Consider the following 19796-nt stretch of genomic DNA (forward strand, 5'->3'; position numbering starts at 1 on the left):
CAGTTTAAAACTCATTTAAAATTAAAACATGACTGATCATGCATATCCCTTTTAGACCTTATTCAGAGCAGCGCCATGCCAGGTTTGAAGCGGGCATTTTAAATGGCATCCGCTGTTAAAAGCTGTATAAAGCTCCTAGATCACTTATAATTTTCCAAAGCTCATATTGTCTGGGATTTCTTGTCTACTGAAATTTCTCAGAAAGATATTTTTGCAGTGTTTCGTCAGCTGAACAATCCAAAAACATATTACATAACAGTACAATCCACTGAAGAGATGTATGTCTATCCCTCACAGGCTCGCTTTTATTCTCGTTAAAAATCAAAGATGTGAATAAGGTCTATAGTGCAGTGGATCTAAACCAGGGGGCCGGGGCAAACTTTAAAGGGGGCTTCAGGAAGTGTCATGTAACTTGATGCTCCATTGGCAATTGTATAATGAATATACATTTTTCTAGCTGTGCTAAACAAAAATATTTCATCAAGTTAAAATTCTTCTCTTTAATCTTTCAAATTAAGGGAGGGGGGCGGGGGTTCAGGACCACTGCAATACTGAACTGCATAAGCTGATTTTTTTAAATGGAAGAAATATATTATTTGAAGATGACCTGACAGTCATTCATTTTTATATAGGAATGTATCAAACCTCAAAAATAGTAGCCATGCACCACAAAAAGAAAACATGAACTTGCATTAGGGCTGTGCGATAAAGCTAAAAATTTATCATGATATAATGTTTCATATAGTTAAGTATCGATAGCCTAATTATTGACTTTTTTTTTTTTTACAGACAATTAGAAAAGTTTGAATTTAGTTTTTTTTTTTAATGTATTAAGGCAAACAACAAATTACATTAGTTTTAGCAGTCAAAAACTAAACTAAAAAGATAAAGTAAGTGTTAAAGAAACTCTTGAACTTAAATAAAATGTTACAAAATGTGTGCAATGTAAAAGTGTAAGCGTAGAACAATCAAGGCAAACTTTGAGGTAGATCAACATCGGTAATAAGTAGGGGTGTAATGGTTCACGGTTCGGTTTGATAGGACACAGTGGTGTCACGGTTCGGTATGTTTTCGATACGGCAAAAAGAAAGAAATGCCAGAGAAATTTCCTTGATTTAAAAAAAAAAAGATATTAAAAGAAAAAGTATTTATAAATAAATGCAAGTTTTCCTACATCTTGAAACTTTTAATTTTATAAATGGGGGTAATCTTTGAAGGATAAACAAATAATGTTTTGGTCATTACATTAAAAATAATATTTGAGTTTTGAAGTGCTCAAATATTATATATTTGATATTTCCTTTGATATTATCTTTGGAAAGGAGGAGAAAGCGGCATAGCCGCGCTTTCCACATGTTTTTAGATGCGATATTTGAACAGCCACTAAGATCTACGCATTTGAATGAAAATAGAGCGCTATATCGAATTTTTTTATATCGTTACCGACAATGGTGTAAGAAGTTGTAGTCTGCCTCGACCCAGATTCCACTCCAAAATATATTTTAGAATGAGCTCATCCCCAAAATGGCTTAATTACCATAGAGATTAAGGCAGTCAAGTTATATTGTTTCTTCACCATTTGGGTTGATCACATCCTGAGCAAATGGTAGTCAATTGTAGAATGGGACTGGGTGTGGGACACAGAGAACCATCTCAGACAATGGGGTGTCACAACTTCATTAACATACAGACCACAGCTGTTACAACAAGGGCAACTTGATTTACATTAAGAGTTGTAAACTGTAACAGGATAAAAGGTTTAAGATTTGGATGTTCTGGGTTCATTCTGACGCCGGTGAACCCAAGGTGCTTTGTGTACCTTGCCACTGCTATGCTGTAATAAACTTCATTTTTGAGATCTTTGACGTCCACATCATTTTTTCTTACAATGGTGTACCGCCGATAAATACCAATACCGTTTTATCGCCCAGCCCTAACTTGCAGTCTTAAGGCCCTTGCACACTGAGTGCGAAATTCACGTCCGAAATTTTCGCACGTTAAAAAATAAATACGACCTCACGTTATGTCAATCACACTTGCACACTGCCTCCGAAACTTCCGTCCGTCAAAAAAAAAAAATCGGATCGGGTTCGATTTTCTGCGTTTTTCGCATCCGTAACAAGCATTTGAATGGTGTTTTGACAGTTTAGAGCCACAGAATGACGGATACGAAAAAACGCATGCGAAAATTTCGGATTCATTGAGCAAGGACCTTTAAAGCTGTACATTATGAAAATTTTAATTCTTACAATTATAAACCAATCAATGCTTTTGATGAATATAGTTTTTCAAGGTAGAAGTGGTCAAGTTATGTATAGCTAAATTTAATGCACTCACCTCCTCTTACACTGCTATTATTAATTATTAGCAATCATAATATGATTTCTGTTCTTTACCTGCATTGAAAAAAAGATAGACTTACATGTGCAGTGACTTCTGGGCTTTTGCCGCCTCCTCCTTAGAGCTGTAGCAGACCACAGCATTGCCATGGGGAAGGTTCAGATGGAATGTGATCAGTGGACCGTGCTGCATGCACAGAGTTCGCAAGGTGGAGCCATCAATCTGCAAAACATGTTACACAATAAATGATTTTGCTGTGGTGTTACATATAAAAAGATATCTAGATTTCCTTTAATAACAGCCATTACTTACAAAATGGCTAATGAGAGTTGGCCATTGAGAATTATTACAAACTTGATCATAATGAAATCATATTTACATGAGCAGGGCTACATTTACGTACAAATGATGCAACGCACAACCTAATATGTAGCTAAAAATTGCCTATATCGTCTGAATTCAGTCAGACATTCAGAATAAGTGTTTGTGTGCCTGACAGATATTAGCTTTTCCTTCTAAACTTCTAAAAAAGTATAAATAATCTATATTAGCGATTGATTTTTCATAAAACCCTAAACTGCAAAATACAGTGTTGATAAATAGTTTTATTCTGCATTTTCAATGTGTTTTGCACAGCAAAAATCATGAGTGCTGAAACAGGCAATGTGAATGCTATGGACTGTTAAAATGAGCCCATACAGTCCAAATCATTAAACTTCTTACCTGAGGTGTGAGGTTTTTGAGAACAAGCCAATTAGTTCTCCCTGAGCTGCTGTCACCCCAGCTGGAACCTGTGAACAACGATCATTTCAGGTCTCTCTCTATTCTTTAAACTCTACAGTACAGATACTGTTAATAGAGTTTGTAAAGGTGAAAGGGAATATAACTGTGACTAACCAGAGTTGAATCTGGATTCAGAGCCACCCCAGCCTGCCAGTCTCAGAGAACCGTTGTCCCAAGATGAGGGCTGTTTCTGGCCAGTCAGGCCAGGTGGAGGGCGGGACGGAGCAGAGATGCCTTTTGAAGGGAGAGGAACCTTCCACAGCTCATGAGCCAAAGAGGTGTTGGTGACTGTACCAGGAGACCATTTGGAGTCACTGTTTCTGGCTGCAGGGAAGAAAACAGAAAGTTAATGGACAGTATTTGAACCATAGGCCTGTGTGGCTCGGCCTAAATAGTTGCACACCAACCTGAAGTGCTTTGTGCTGTACTGCTGAGGGAACTATTGTGGTTGGAGGCACGAATGGATGTCCAGGCACTATTTGAAGGCAGCGTGGTGTTAAGTGATGAGGATGGCCCTGGAAGAACAGAAAAATTAAATATTTCATTGTTGAAAACACAAATATATACAACTCAGCAAATTACAGTACCATTACATTTTCTTTAATGGTCTCTGAGCAAAGTCTCTTACACCAAGGCTGCATTTATTTGATCAAAAATATAAAATATTGATCACAATATCAGAAATATTGTGAAATTTTACAATTGAATGTAACTTGTCTATTTTAATATATTTCAAGTTTAAGATTTTACTGTTACTTTTGATCAATTTAATGCATCCTTGCTAAATAAAAATGTATTTCTTTAAAAAAATAAAAAATAAATCTTACTGACCACAAACTTTTGAACAGTATTTTATAATGATATATAGCTGGTTTAACAGATCACTTACCATTGTTCCTGTCCCTGAGGTGATCAACATCCCGGACTGTATTAATGGAGAGATTATTAATCACACTGCCAGGAGTGACAAATGGGTCAGTTTCAGGATCAATGTTTGGATATCCTTTCCAGGGCTCACCAGGACGGAACTCTGTCAAATAAACATAACATGGTGAGCTCGTTCATGCCACAATGGCACAGCGCCATGCTTAACCAGCTGAGCTTCTCTGTATTATTCTATTTCAGTGAAAGATTTGATTGGAACATGTAAATTATTTATGAAGCAAATGGGTCTGAACCTGGTGGCCAGTTGACATTGGTGGAACCATGAGGTGATTTGGCACGGCTGGGCCAGCCATCTCCCACAGAGCCAGGAGGACTGATGGGAGTGTTACTGGCATTCATGAAGTCATATGGACCAAAGGGCGAGTCTTCAAGCCTCAGGCCAGATGTTATAGCACCTATAGTAAAATCATATCCATTAGACTTTTCAATCACATTGTTTGATGAGACAAGATTAAGGCTGACTAAAATTGATTACTGTTGATTTTTATCTTTGATAATATAATGCATTCTTAAACAGAAAAAAAAAATTAGAACAGAACAACATTTAGATGGAATGCACTAATTGACACTTGTCACAATTAATCACGCGGTCATATATTTTTTTCATATCAGCTGTGAAGCTATGACTGATTACAAAAAAGGGGTTATTAAATGGGGAAACCCACCAGATTTGCTGGGGTTTTGATCAAGTGGCGAGTTAACGGAGATATCCATGGCAGTCCACTTCTTCAGACGGGACTGTGGCTCCTTAAAACCAACACTACTTATGTCGAGGTTGCTTACATTCAAGTTTGAGTTCAAACCTAGAGAAATACAACAAAAGTAAATTAAAGAACAAGAAAATGCACATCCTGACAAAAAATTAAGTTAACAACATTTCTGGTATCCAGGAATTAACAGCAGTAGCAGCAGCTCTAACAAAAAGATCATATCAACATTACATTCAATTTAAATGCACCCAGTGTTTTGGATATATCAAAGTACTGATTTAAAAAAAAAATCTAATTATTTATTACGGTGACAGTGTCGCAACTCAATACTTTGGCTTTTGTGTAACACTGTTCACACCACCATGGCAGCCACATTGTTGCCAACACTGATTGCCAACAAACAAAAAATTACAGCGTGCACAAAAACTGGGAACACAAAGCCGACAAGCAAAAACAACCTTATTATTGTCAAGAAGCAGAAATTATAAGTACAAGCACCATACGTATGCCAGCCAAACATTGGATTTACAATCAAATAATAAGGGTCTGAAATCAGAAGGTTTTGCAACATTGCATTGTTTTCCTTTCCCTTTAATACAAAATGCAAGAAGAAACTTTGCTGGGGACAACAAAATAGATAGACTGTATTCACCTCTTGCTGGCAGAGAGCTGCTGTCAGGACAGAAGTTCTTTCCTACCCGAGGGTTGATGGGAGAGCCTGGCACCATGTGGCCATTGCTCATAGGTGGGGCTAGGAGGCTATGACTTTGACTAATGCCAGCTGGCAGATAGCCTGACATGTCAGATGCAAACATTGAGTTGGGCTTGGCAGCTTGGTGCAACATAGAGTCAGTCTGGCCTATATTAAGATGGGGAGGACACCCACCTAAAGGGAAATTACTGAACGAGCTCAAGGAACTTTGTTCTTTCTGCAGGTCAGAGGCATTGGGGGGCATGAAGTTCTCCATATAGGACTTGAGGCTGGGTTGGTGCAGTGAGGGTGGCTGAGGGGAAGTCTGTTGCTTCATCAGGGAGGGATCGAGATGGCGAGGAGTCTGGATCATTTGCTGGGACGGACCCAAACCACGACCCTACACAATCACAAATGGAAAAATTACATAAATGAGCCAAGAGAGAAAGAAACAAACACACACATTGGTCCAAGAGATCACAAACCTGCTGTTCCTGTTGCTGGCGGCTGTTAACAGGCATGGCCCTCTGATTTTGAGCTTTTTGCTGCAAAAGGAGACGCTGGCACCGGAAAAAAATAAATAAATTGTAATATGTATCGCTAGGAACATGGTAACTTATCAGTTAAATATCTTCTAGGCTGTTACTTCCAGTGGGATCAATACCTGTAACTGATTAATCTGAGAAAGCTGAGACAGTTGGTTGAGTTGAGACAGCTGGTTCAGCATAGCCACCTGCTGTGGGCCAAACAGAGGGTTCAGACCTCCATTATTGGGAGAGTACTTCAACAGGGGTGGAGGAACCTGCAAAGAAAGATTGTACACATTCGTTATGAAAAAAAAGGACATACATATTTTAATGGTTTATTCTGGTTTACAAAATTACATTTTATTCTGTCTTTTTTAAAATTTAATTGAAAATAGTTTCTCAATAAAATAAATAATATTTTTTTCCTCAAATCGTGCAGATCTTCAAATCAAGATCAAAAAGATCTTCATTTGTGTTACGAAGATGAACGAAAGTCTTACGGGTTTGGAAGGACATGAGGGTGAGTAATTAATGACAGAATTTTCATTTTTGGGTAAACTAACCCTTTAATCTTTAAGTGAACTGCGCTTTAGAAACCCAATTGGAGTTACCTGAGAGGGAAGTAGTGGAGGAGGCACTTGGTTGCGTAGACTGGGCTGAGCGGAGTTCATAGGTTGTGCTGGAGGCTGCTGGGCGTTCCGGCCTTGTGCTGCTGCATTACCGACACTGTACATGTTTACATTCTGTGGAGAAACACAAACAACCCACATGTAAATAATGAGCATTCAGCAGTCCAGTGCATTCACAGCTTCAGCACACAGGCATCTGCCTAACAGTTGCATTGGTTTTGTTGTGCATTATTCGTAAGGGAAAAGCAGATATTCTGCATGAAAGTGATCTGTGAGTTTGGGAACTCATCTGCTACAGAGCTATTACATACGGGCAGTGAAAGCTGAAGCACAATCACAGGCCAAGCAGAGAGAGAGAAGCAGGACGCAGAGAACAACAGCAGTTGGTCAAAGAACAGAAGGAACACCAGGCCACCAGAGAAAGACACATTAACAGCCACAGAAAAGTTGTCAGAAAGGCTATGTTAGCATCCTCTTTGGCATGTTTTAGGAATTGGGATAAGAAAGAGACTACGATTCCTGAATGACTTGATGTTAAATACCCCATGAAACTGATTGAGACATTTCCTTCTGGAAATCTGGGCTTTCCAATGGGGCCCCAAGATGACTTAAAATGATTTAAAAAAAGAAAATCAAGCTTAAAATTAAGCAAAAAAAAAAAAGTAAATTAAAGATTTTTTTTATTTAATTCACTCCCTTAAATGTCTGCCCCACCCTCGAAGCTCTTAACTTTAGGAATAGTTTAATTTGAACTAAACATCAATTTTACATCATAGGGTCTTTACGTTGCATTTCTTTCCCATAGAGGGTGCTAAAGTAACCAACAAGCAAAAGTAACAGTCACTGTGTGAAGTGAAGGCTCCATTATTGCTACAAGATACTAGGAAATAACTGACCTTATCCATATAGGGATTACGGTCTATGGGAGAGTCTTTGTGGATCTGGTGACGTGAAGCAGGATTTTTTCCGTACTCTCCCATATTAAGAACATGCTTGTCAACATCAATGCGCTTGTCTGTCATTCCTGCAGAATATGAGAGGAATTTATAGATTTTACAATATCATGTTAGTATTCATGGACTGCAACAAACATCGCTCAATATCAGCACTGGAAGAGCATGTGAATGTGACCTACCTCCAGACATATCCATCTTATTGCTCTTCATGGAATCTTCAGCAGAATCCCTCTGTAAAAAGACAGAAGCGTAAGCATGCTAACTAATGAGTTTGTTTCACAAAGGATTTGTGGTCACCTAATATTTAAAATAATCAGGTTTCACTGGAAATTGTAGCAATCAGACTATTAATCCTTACAGGGTACATGTTGTTGAACTGTTTCACAAACGGATTCATCCATGGAGAATCATCTTGCTTGCTGGGTCCTTTGTTCAGCTAAGGAAATAAGAAACCAAAATGTACACAATTTTGTCACTAAGTCCTTGCAATAAAACAGTAAATTCAGTGAATGATATTTTAAGTAGTTCTGCCAGGCTAAATCAGGTCTAAATTATTACCTTTGGAGGCATCTTCTTGTAGGACCAGTTTCCAGTTTGGTTCATTTCCAGTGATGAATTGTTGTTCCACATGCCTATCTTTACTTGCTCTTCCTCCTCCAAGTTGGAGTGCCCTGCCATAGAATTCTCCTCTCCATACCAGTCTTGCATAGGTTTGGATCCTAAAAAGACAAAAACCATATCAAATGAAAAATAAAAGGGTGATTATATGTTCAGTGATTAAAAATAAAATCACTGAACAGATACATTTAAATTAATTTTATTTCACCCTGATATTTACATTGGGGAAAAACAAACAATGGGTTTAAAATAAATCAAAGAAAGTTCTTTGCCTTAATTGGAGATGTGACATACCAGACTTGTGCTGTGACTGCTGTCCAACAGCAGCATTGCCCCAGCTACTGCCTCCTGAGTTTTCCCTCCCTGGCCCTTCCCAGCTGGAACCTGTATCAACAGGCTTTCCCCAAGCAGACGTTCCATTGTCCACAGTGACAGGTGAAGCAGCATGCTCACCCCAGGTAGAGGACTCAATTTTTTGTGGCCCACCATACGTCTCTCCCCACCCTGTGAGCAGACAGCAAAAAACATGATCAAAAGACCAGTACACAAAATAATACTATTTTTATAGTATAGTATTTTTTTTTGCAAACAAATTAAATCGTCAGAGCAAACAAGAATCAAAAGTGTGAATTATTAGCTACATGGCAAATGACTATGCAACTCATTTGCATCTAAACATGAAATATTTAACATACTTAAAACAAGGAAAGGTTATTGTTTAAAAAAATAAAAACTAATACCAAGGACAACGCAATTAATATGTACAAATAAACTCCAAAGTGGCATTGCACAGCACCTGCAAACTTTCCGATGGCCTAAATCCGACCCTTGCATAAACATGCTTATGTAAGCTTTGTTTACTCTGAAGTCCTTCTAATGGATCAGCTTACATTTAACCACTAAGGTTTATGCACTTTCACCATCCAGCATATGCCCTGAATACTTCCTTCAAAAATAGCCCTGTTCATGTGTGTCCTCCTGCTCAAGTTGCTGCCTTATGACTGCACCATCGGTCAGAATGTAACCCAAGCCTATTTTTCCCTGAGCACAAGCTCATATACAGCCAATATCAAATGAATTGGGAACACTATTTGAACCTATCCTTTTACAGTTCCCATTTAGCAAATAACAAAAATGAAAAAGTTGCACTTATAAAATGTACATCAATTTCAATGTACTGCATGAATACATTTATATATAGACATGCACACAAACACTCAATCATAAGTTCAGAACTTGTCAGTGCAGGAGGTATTAGAGGAAAGGGGTGGGTGGAAAAAGCACATCCAGAAAAATTCCAAAGGGATGAGTGCATGACTAAAGATAAATATAATGGGTGAGTAATAATTGCCAAGGCACTGCCAAAAAGGAAGACACCCACCTGGGCTGCAGTTCTTTTCCTTTGGAGCCATGGAGCTTTGGGCTTGTGGGGGCTGACAAACAGCCATGCCATCCTGCTCTCCAGCATTGTTCTTGTTCCACATATTTACGTTGGAGTTAAATTTGTTGGGATCTCCCCATGCTGAAGTACCATCATCAATATCCATTCTGCGCCTGATGGATTCAGGGGATGGCTCTTCCCATCCAGTGGATGATTCTTCTTTGGAGGCAGCAGGTATTGGGCCCCCCCGCCATCCTGTAGGTTTGTTCTGACTAGGGGCTCCAGTCTGAGAGGTGTTCCCACTCCTGAACGTTCCCATGCTGGAATCTTGGGACTTGCCCCATTCTGAAGAGTTGTTCGTTTTTGTGTTGTCGCCCCAAGCAGGGCTGGAGTGGCTTGGTTTGATTGGCTCGCCCCAGGTTTGGTTTTGATTGTTGGTCTTCGGTGGGTCTCCCCATCCTGTGGCTGGACCACTCTGGTCAGGAGTGTTGGTGTCTCCACTGCCTCCCCAGGTGTTGCTTGTCCCGCAGGGCCCAGGCTCACTCCAGCCCGATCCAGAGCGGTCGCTGTCGCTGTCCCAGCCACCTGAACCAGGCTTCTGGGTCTCTACCCAATGGTTTCCCTTTGGGCCTTCTCCACCCCATCCCTCTCCAGCAGAGCCCCAGCCTTGCTTTGCCTTCGGCGCATTATTCCAAGAGGACTTCTCATCCTTGGTGCTATTCCATGAAGAACCGCCTTTGTTCATTGTAACAGAAGGGGCATCCTCCCATCCATTTTGCCCAACTGGGCCTTTGGTAACTCCCCAGCCAGTTGAAGGTTTCGGTTCAGACCACCCAGACACTGAAGAATCGCTACTTTTGTTGGTGCTGGGTCCATCTCCCCACCCACCTGAGTTAGATCCCTGAGTGGGAGCACTGCTCCAGCCTGTCTGTCCACATCCTGTCTTTTTATCGGAGCTTGAAACATCCCAGACAGTGTTCTGGCGGACTGGAGTTTGTCCCCATCCAGTGTTGGACAGCACCCTGGGGTCCACGTCAATTCTAGAGAGAGCTGCATTAACCATCCCCTGCGGATTTCCCCTCCTTCGGTTGCCACCACGCTGCCCATCCCTCTCACTGCGACCTCCCGAGCTCTCTCCGCTACCTTCACTGCCTGTAGATTTGTTCCACGTGCTGCCTTGCAACGCTTGACCAGAGCTCCCTATACCAAGAGCATCATCCTCCAAAGACTTCCATCCATTAGTTCCCTTTCTGCTTCCATTCGTGCTCTCATTGGAATGCTGACTGTTGCTGGGCAAAGTGTTCCACTCCCCGTTTGAGACCTTAGTGCCAGTGTTTGAAGAGGATGAGGAAGAGGAAGAAGAGGAGGAGGAGGCACTCCCCCAGGGGCGAGGGATCCCAGCTGGGCCCACACCATTACCTGCTCCCCAAGACATATTTTGTGAGGTACCGGGGGTTGAGTCCCAACCTCTTTCACGACCGCCCATCCCGTTATTATTATTATTCTTTAAAGCAGCACTCACAGAGGAGCTGTTGGCTCCAGACTGCATTAGAGTTGCATTCACAGTGTCGCCCACAGCTTGGCCTTTAGGGATGGGACATTTGTCTCCAGAGGAATTAGTGCTGGGCGTAATGCCCCATGCTGTACCGTAAGACCCACTGTTAATTCCCTCACTGTTGCCGTGTTGAGAAATGGAAGTGCCATTAGAGACTGGAGAAATAGGGAGCTGAGGGGAGCCCCCTGTACTCATAGGCCAAGCTCGGTGCCCTGGGGGCTGTTCATTCATCTGCATTGAACCTGTAGAGTTTGGTAAACTAGAGGTCATCGAGTTAGTAGTGTTATTTGGTCCATTAAATTCAGTGTTAAGGTTTTGAGGCTGCCCACTTGGAACCTTGTTTGTACCATTGACTTCAGCTTCGGACAGCTGCAGGCATCCCCAGGACATCTTAGAGTTGATACTCTGCATGCTGGGTGTTTGACCTATGGTGCTATGTTGAGTGTTGGTGCCACCATTTCCGTTCCCCACCGGCCCGTGGGGATTGGGCCCAGTGCTCTGAAGAACGGGCCAGGCACCATGGTTGGCATTTGGGTTCAAAGTGCTTGGATTTATACCTATATTGGTTGAGGAAACTTGGGTACCCCATGCATTTTTGCCATGGCTGCTTTCTGCCAGCTTGCCACTGGGGCCATCTCCGGAGCCTTGACATGTGCTTAGCATTGAGCCATTGGATACACCCCAAGGCCCCTTAACACTCCCATTACCCACATTATTGCTGCCATTTGCAACCATGAAATGAGAACCTTGTCTATTGCCATTGTTGTCACCCCCAGTGCTCCCAGACGGCATCATACTAAGATTTTTTTCCGACCCAGAGCTGGAGGCAGAGTCAGCATCCATACATTCAGAGGCTAACTCTGGATCACTACCAGTGATAGAGGGCCAGGGTCCCTTATCTACAATTACTTTTCCCCAGTTGCTGTTTGAGTCGCTGCAAGGTGAGCCTGAGCTCCATGGTGAACTTTCATACTGAGGTTCCAGACCAGCATGTTCCAAACCTGTGAACGCAAACAAAAGGTCAGTCATTTCAGATGGCAAACAGAGAATTTTTTTTTGACAGTCTGTATTTGTTTAGTAAAGACTTAAGAATGTGGTGACTTAAAATACAAGATTCCTTCCAAAAAATATTTGTTGGGACAATTTAGACATTCAGCAAGACATTAATTTAGACATTCAGCACATTTAGTTCCACAGACTCCATGCAATGAAATATCCCTATACTTTTATTAACTGAGTTATTAACTGTAATACACCCACATGTAAATAAAACAACCTAAAACACAAGCCAAATGGCGTATATAAATGTGTTTGTTACAAACATTTGGTTACAAATTACAAATTGTTTTGTACAATGGCTAACTGCCCATAGTCCTTTTCTCTGTCCTGCTGAGAGGTGTCTCACTCAAGCCAGACTGAAACAGTAGTAGAGCTGCCACCATTTTGTAGCCGCAGCATGATCATGCTGCAAGCCAGGATGGAAGAGAAGGGAAAGACAGACGACTGCAAGCAGCAACACTAAGTGTGAAGTGTCTCTGCAAGTTTGCTAATTTTGCTTTGATGCGGCAAGCATGGTGGCACTAAATTCTAACAATAACACAACTGCTGTGTTCGTTGAAATATGCATTTTCTGGTAGCCTGCTCTTGCTTTCATATTTTTCTGCAAGATGGCTGCCAAGCTTCTTTGAGCACTGTTCTCTTGCCAAGTCTGAGATCCTTCTCCCCGGCTGTGTTAACAACAGATATGGGAAGACAAAGCAGCACAGACAGTCTCATTGCTGGTCTCAAGTAAACTGTTTGTTTAAGAGTGACTCAGTAAAATATGAGATTCTGCTGAAGGTCACTGGAGGTAAAGGAAAATTACAGTTATATTACATTTCAATCTCATATTTCATCTCTCCAGGGGAGACAAAAAGAGACGTCAACTAAGGAGAGACTTGTAGTCTACAAGTTAATGGGATAGAACAATGGAAATTCCGCTATCATTCACTCACCCTATTAAAGGCTGTCATTTACTGACCTTGTCTTTCCAAACCTATATGACTTCTGTAGAACACAAAAGGATATATTTTGAAAAAAAAAAAAAAAAGTCATTCAGGTTCAGAACCACAAGGTCAGTAAATTACAGTCTTTAATATTTTTGGAGGAACTGTTTCTTGAATAGGAGACATACTGTGTCATGGACAGAGTGTACAATCTCTGACTTACAATGCAAGACTGAATTAAGAAAAGTTAGCACTTTGAAACAGTTGGCAGCACTACTGGTCTTGTCTTATATAACACAGGAAAAACACAGATTTGGCAGGAAACAGGGCAAGTCAGTATACCTATGCCAAGACATTATAATAATTCTTACAAGAAGCTCTAGAGCAAATGGCTAAATTTAGAGAGAATCAAAGCTACTCATGAAAAATACTTAAGCATGCACCACAGAGATATTGACAACAACCTGCAATCTACCTAAACACAAACTTCTTGTCTTCAGATGACTTTTGGATTTAACACACACACATACACACACACTAAACAAAAATGGTAAACAACAGCACATGGTGAGAAAAAAAGAAATAGTGAGCCACCTGTTTGGTTAGGGGAGTGGCTGACAGAATCCCGAATGGGAGCCATGCCTACAAAAAAACAAAGAGCAACACAGTCAGGAAAAATAACTAAATGAAGCTGCAAAATAAGTCACACCAATAAAAAGGCCACACGCTAAGACCATTTAACAAATAATATTGCTTATTTCTACAGCTATGACCAACAATTCCAATTCATCACTGCTACTTTTACAGGTAACTCCATTAGCATGACTACTGAACTGGACTTTAAATTAGTGCTTGACTAATATGGGTTTTTCAGTGGGAGATGCACATGCCAATATATACTAGCACAGATATTTTTACACAATACTGACATTACAAAAAACAACAAACCACTTGAAACAAATTATTTTGTTGTTTAGACACTTTAGACAATGCTTACAATCTGAAAATGGTGAAATATTAGCCAATTTATCAACATGACTACTAAAATACCAAAGAAACAAAAAAAAAACCAACAACAACAGTACTTTATGAACACTTGGGGGCGGGAATCTTTTGGTACCTCACTATTCCAATTCATATCGACTATTGAGGTCATGATTAGATTAAAAATCAATTCTCAATTTTGAATAAATTTGAATATACATAGATTTGATAAATTACTGTTTTGTGTTACTTTTCCTATTTGACTCTGTGGTAGAAAAAACCCCACTGAATTAAATGTGAACATTTTCTTCCCATTTTAATCAACCCAATATTATTATTAAGCTGATTGCAATCATTACACACATGACTGGCAGTCTTCTGTAATAGAGCAAGGCAGACAATTTTATTTTAATTTTGATATTAAAAATAGGAACGAAGCAGTAAATTACAACAACAGGACAAATACAATAGAAAAACATACAAATTAAATAAAGTTTTTCAGGTACAGTAGCCTAGGTTTATTTAACTTGTAGTACTAAATACTACACAAATAAAACACTGTAGTCTTCACTGTATGAATTCAGTGAATGTTATATAAACATTCATATTAAAGATACAAGTGATTCAGTCAAAAGTGGGGAGTGTTTTTGTTTAAATTAACATTAATGAAACAGACGGCAACGTTTATGGGACTGCTGTCCCTTTAAGAATGAATGAACAGATCTAATATACTGTTACACAACAATTTCCTCCTAACTGTGCTAGGACATAACAGACTGTGCTTATGTGAATACTTCACCTGATGTGCATTTTGACAATTGTGTGTGTATTTAACCATGCAAGCACAATAAGCTGTGAAAGAGAAGTAAATTCGGGATCGCATGCATCTAAGAGGCAGCATCTGCGCTCACGCTTTGCCTGTGTCCGTCAGTGCGAGCATTACATTGAGTTCTACTTCACCGGTTTATTGTGATTAACAACACTAACGTGCCAATAACTTTTAGTACTGTTAAAGTGTAATACTTTAGAAAATTGATATTTGAAATTTGTGAATCGGTAGAAGATAGAATCGCGATTCATATGTGAATCGATTTTTCCCCCATCCCTAATGAACACATATATCTGTCATTGTAAACTTGAAAAGCCTCCATCCATCACCAATGGCTAACTTTAAACATATACATCATAGCTCTCAGTGTACCTGGCTGATCCGTAATTAACAAGGTCATCTTGTGGAGGACTAGTACCTGAAAGGTGGCTTTGGGCGCAGTGTAGGACAGACCTCTCAGTTGTAAGCTCCCCTGGCTGGCTAGAGTTGAGCTGCACTTGAGTTCCCAGGGTGGCAGCGAGGACCGTGAGGGATTGCCCACACTTCAACAGCTATTTCTGTTTGTGCTGACAGAGATGCGGCGGAACTTCACGGAGCGGGTACCGAGGCAGGGCTTGGGGCTGGCCGCTGGCTGGGGCCCTCTTGGCATTGCTGATGGCGCAGGTTACAGTGGAGGTGCTGCTGTTCTAATTGGCAGACTGAGGCTGGCTGAAACTGGACTTGATATGTTCTGGCACTGAAATCAAAACAATAACAGGTATCAAAAACTGTAAACCCCAAAATTTCCATCCTACACAACTCTGCACAATTTAAAGCTAATCAACAAATATCTATTTCAGCTTAATAATGATGCCTAAAGAAGAGTTTTTCTTTGTGGAATTTTTCCTGACCTAGAGACATAAAAACCACCCCTAAAGTAAAACAAAGAATAATAAAAACTAGGGCTGGGCAGCGAGGCGGTTGTTATAGCGAACAACTATAACGGTAACTATAGGCGGTCTGTCCTATATATATATATATTAGGGCTGTCAAAAGATTAATCGCGATTAATCGCATCCAAAATAAAAGTTTGTTTTTAATAATATATGTGTGTGTACTGTGTATAATTAAATTTGTATATATAAATACACACACATGCATGTATATATTTAAGAATAATGTGTTATTTATATATAAAAAAAATATATTTATATATAATATAAACTATATAAATATATATACAGTATATGTATGCAAATATTTCGTAAATATATACATGCATGTGTGTGTATTTATATATACAAAATAATTATACACAGTACACACACATATATTATGTAAACACAAACTTTTATTTTGGATGCGATTAATCGCGATTAATCTTTTGACAGTCCTAATATATATTTATTTACCACATGGAAAATACTTTCGTTTAGTATATATAAACTAAAAGAATAGTTTAAAATGTAGCAGCAATCAGGTCTCCAAATCTGTTCAATGAACGAAAATAAATGAACGAAATTGACAAACATAGCCAGAAACGGAAACAAAATCAAAACAGACACACTTATTTGAAATGGCCATTAACCGGTTAACGTTATTTTATTGTTCTGTTAAATATTTTAATTTGGCAGTCAACCAATCACAAATTCAAATAGTACAGACTGTGCAAATGTGATATTGACGCATAGCCAATATCAACGTGAGTGAAATGCCTGCGCTCAGCTGTCAAGTCATCATAGGTAAGTCGCAATGGCAATGCGCTGGTGTTAGTTTTCCCAAGGATATACTGTATGTGTCACCAAATGTCAAACAATTAGGCTTACATTTCAGTGAAAATGAATAGCAGGTAGCCTAATATGCAACTTAGTTTTTTTAAACCAGCGAAAATTACAGGATAGTGTAGAACATTGATTCACACAACGTCACATCACGCACTTAAAGCGCTTCTGTGAACGGAGGAAACAGAATAAAACTAATATACAGGCCTATACGCAAAGTATAAGCTATTCGCTTAAATAATTACAGATTAACAAAACAAAAGGAAAATTTTGCTGATCTCGGTTCATGCGACGGGGTCCAAAGTTCACGGAAAGGAAACCGAGACGGCAGAAAACGGCATCGTGCTTGTGTTCTGTATTTTACAAAAGCTTTACAGTTTTGAATCATGTTTTGCTTCTATGCGTATGACCATAAATTGTGGAGTAACCGGTTCCTCAGGAGGACAAAAATTCCTGTGATCGCGCCATCCTGCTCGGAGCCACCCGGTTCTGTCTCCCCGCCATGTTATTCCCATTTCTGCCTGCATCCCCATGGTTGGCGTGTAAGATTGCAGTCATCCAAATGATGAAAAAGTTTTGTCATAAACAATGTTTTTTGCGACACCACGATATAAACTATAGAGCATAATATTAATCAATAGACTTTTTATATCGTCCATACGATATATATCGTCATATCGCACAGCCCTAATAAAAACTATGGAAACCTTACAAAAAATAAATAAATACTGCACCTCGTTAGAAACTGACCTCATTTAAAACACTTTGAAGCCAATGATCTGAATAAAACAGTATTCGAGAGATTAAGTAGTTTATATGGTTTGCTTATAGAACATATAGAGCAGTTCCCTACAGATTCATGGGTACCACGTTAAGTCCACTATGTTAATTATGCCTCCTCTACATTGGCTGAATAATTGAGGAACATTTTGGAAACAAACTCAAAACAGTTTAATGTTGCTAACGTAGTATAGTTCTGCTGCTACCGTCATACAAATAGTTCAGTTGTTGTCAGTCTAGCAGTTCATAAATACAACCTTGCACAATTTTCAGACACTGCAACAGATAGTGGGTTGTAAAATGCAGTAAAATCTCAATACTTAATCTCCATAAGAGTCATAGTCCATGTAAATTGTGACAAACAAATATTTACAACTCACTAAAACAATATTTTCATTGAGACATTTCCAGGATTTATTACATTATTATTTTCACTATCAACCATCAGCCGATTGTTTAAAAACAGCCGATGATCAGGGCCAATTATATCCTGTCAATCAAAAGGGGACAGAAGAACTTGTCATACTGCAACTCATACTGTGTGTGATGAAAATATCTAGTGTTGAAATTAGGGCTGTATTGAAGTTAACAACTATAATGCATTAACAGTTAAAAATAGCGACGTTAAAGCAGGCTCTATTTTACCAGGGCTGGTAGGTCCATGGGTTTTCCCTACGCCAAACGTTAATTGTAGTGTGCCTCCCATCTAATGATCGCAAAGAGCTTTGTGCTTCGTTAGTTCTAATAAGAAACAAAGTCAAATTCAAAACAATACATGGTGTTTTGATGCACTTAAATGTGACATGACAGATCGCTGTAGCTCCTCAGTTCAAGTTCTTCTTCATCTTCTCAGTTCTCGCACATGTGTTGTGGCGCTCTCGTGAACTCACGTCAGAGGCCCACAGAGAAGAAAATGAATAGTTGAATAAAGGTGTTATTTTTGCGCACAAATAGTATTCTCGTCGCTTGATAAACTTAAGGTTGAGCTACTGTAGTCACTTGGACTATTTTAACACTGTTGTTACTAACTTTTCTAGATCGGCAGAATGAAATTGCCTAGAAGCCTATGAAGGAGTGACACAGCTCTCAGTTTTCATCAAAAATATCTTAATTTGTGTTCTGAAGATGAACGAAAGTCTTAAGGGTTGGAACATGAGAGAATTTTCATTTTTGGGTGAACTAACCCTTTAACTTTGCATTTACTTTTGGGAAGTTTTCCAATGTCCAGTTCGTTAGTTAGCTATAAAGAGATTTACTGTTAATTATACATGCATGTTTTAATTCATTTGACATGAAGCGTTTATGAACGCATATAACTATATATAACTAAGTTGTTTGCAAACATTTCAGTTTTCATTTGAGTGTAATTATTAAAAAAATTTAAATGTTTGAATAGTTTGGGCTATGTTGTTAATTTTAACCTCTAATATTATAGTAATGTACCAAATGAGAGGGTTCCCTGTGTAGTTTACAGAATTAGTTGGGAGAGATTTTCTCCCTTAGGAAAACCAAACTATCAAACAAAAATCAGTATCGCAGATATCATTCTGAAAAATCTGCAATCGGTATCAGTGGAGAAATTTAGTATTGGTGCTAGGGGTGTAAATATTAATCGATTCGTATCGATGCATCGATTATACAGCCGACGATTCGATGTATCGATGCGTCCGCAAGAGAATCGATTAATGTGTTTATTTTGCCGCCTGTCTATTTTCAGCATCCACTCCGACATATGCGTACAACCTACTAAGCTGCGGGTGGCGCTAACCTCATTATTGTCTTCTACTTCACACGCGTTACGTTTCATAGTCTATCTGTGTTCAGAGGACACATTGTTGAGTCTGACTTTCAAGAGCGATGGAACCGTCAGAGCGAGCTGGCAATGACAGTGAAATGTTACACACTCCAGTCGGCGTCAAGTCATGGGTGTGGAAGTATTTTGGCTTCAGGAAAACAGATGGAGCAGTGGTAAGAGTTGCCGTTTGTCTGATTGCGCCCGTTTCACACATACGTTTGCAGTGCGTATTTTTTTCCGTACCCATGTTAACAGGTCAGAGCTTTCACACTGCACGCGGTTGCGGTCCGTTTATCCGTTCCAGCTGCGGTGCATAGGCTATACAGCAGTGCAGAGATCGTTTCCGCACCGAGTCTATTTGTGCTGTGCTGCACGCGCTGTAAAGTGACAGCGCATGGTTCGTGGTCAAAATGAACACAGATTGACATGAAAATGTAGCAATTTCACCATAAATGCGTTTAATTAAATAAATTGTAGTAATCTCACCATAAATGTATTTAATTTAATTGTACTATTTTTCACAGTCAT

At 39.5% G+C, this 19796-nt stretch overlaps 1 protein-coding gene across 3 annotated transcripts in view; it reads right to left on the reverse strand.

The window, feature by feature from the left end:
• LOC307168114 (trinucleotide repeat-containing gene 6A protein-like) overlaps positions 1 to 19796 on the reverse strand; it is a 40580-nt gene that overhangs the window by 1595 nt on the left and 19189 nt on the right. For 2 of the 3 annotated variants that reach the window (XM_079887727.1, XM_079887728.1), the window contains exons 4-22: positions 15352 to 15669; positions 13715 to 13762; positions 9581 to 12136; positions 8494 to 8703; positions 8140 to 8300; positions 7940 to 8017; positions 7761 to 7812; positions 7522 to 7649; positions 6608 to 6739; positions 6134 to 6271; positions 5955 to 6029; positions 5431 to 5869; positions 4734 to 4871; positions 4302 to 4463; positions 4013 to 4153; positions 3531 to 3638; positions 3238 to 3447; positions 3064 to 3131; positions 2423 to 2562 (exon numbers count right to left, since the gene is read on the reverse strand). In XM_079887727.1, coding sequence (XP_079743853.1) covers positions 2423 to 2562; positions 3064 to 3131; positions 3238 to 3447; positions 3531 to 3638; positions 4013 to 4153; positions 4302 to 4463; positions 4734 to 4871; positions 5431 to 5869; positions 5955 to 6029; positions 6134 to 6271; positions 6608 to 6739; positions 7522 to 7649; positions 7761 to 7812; positions 7940 to 8017; positions 8140 to 8300; positions 8494 to 8703; positions 9581 to 12136; positions 13715 to 13760 — 4982 coding nt within the window. In that variant the 5' untranslated portion in view covers positions 13761 to 13762; positions 15352 to 15669. The remainder of the gene's footprint in view (positions 1 to 2422; positions 2563 to 3063; positions 3132 to 3237; positions 3448 to 3530; positions 3639 to 4012; positions 4154 to 4301; positions 4464 to 4733; positions 4872 to 5430; positions 5870 to 5954; positions 6030 to 6133; positions 6272 to 6607; positions 6740 to 7521; positions 7650 to 7760; positions 7813 to 7939; positions 8018 to 8139; positions 8301 to 8493; positions 8704 to 9580; positions 12137 to 13714; positions 13763 to 15351; positions 15670 to 19796) is intronic. The other variant, XM_079887729.1, reaches the window with a different exon arrangement.

This window comes from Squalius cephalus (genome assembly GCF_949319135.1).
Source record: "Squalius cephalus genome assembly, chromosome: 1".
NCBI lineage: Eukaryota > Metazoa > Chordata > Actinopteri > Cypriniformes > Leuciscidae > Squalius > Squalius cephalus.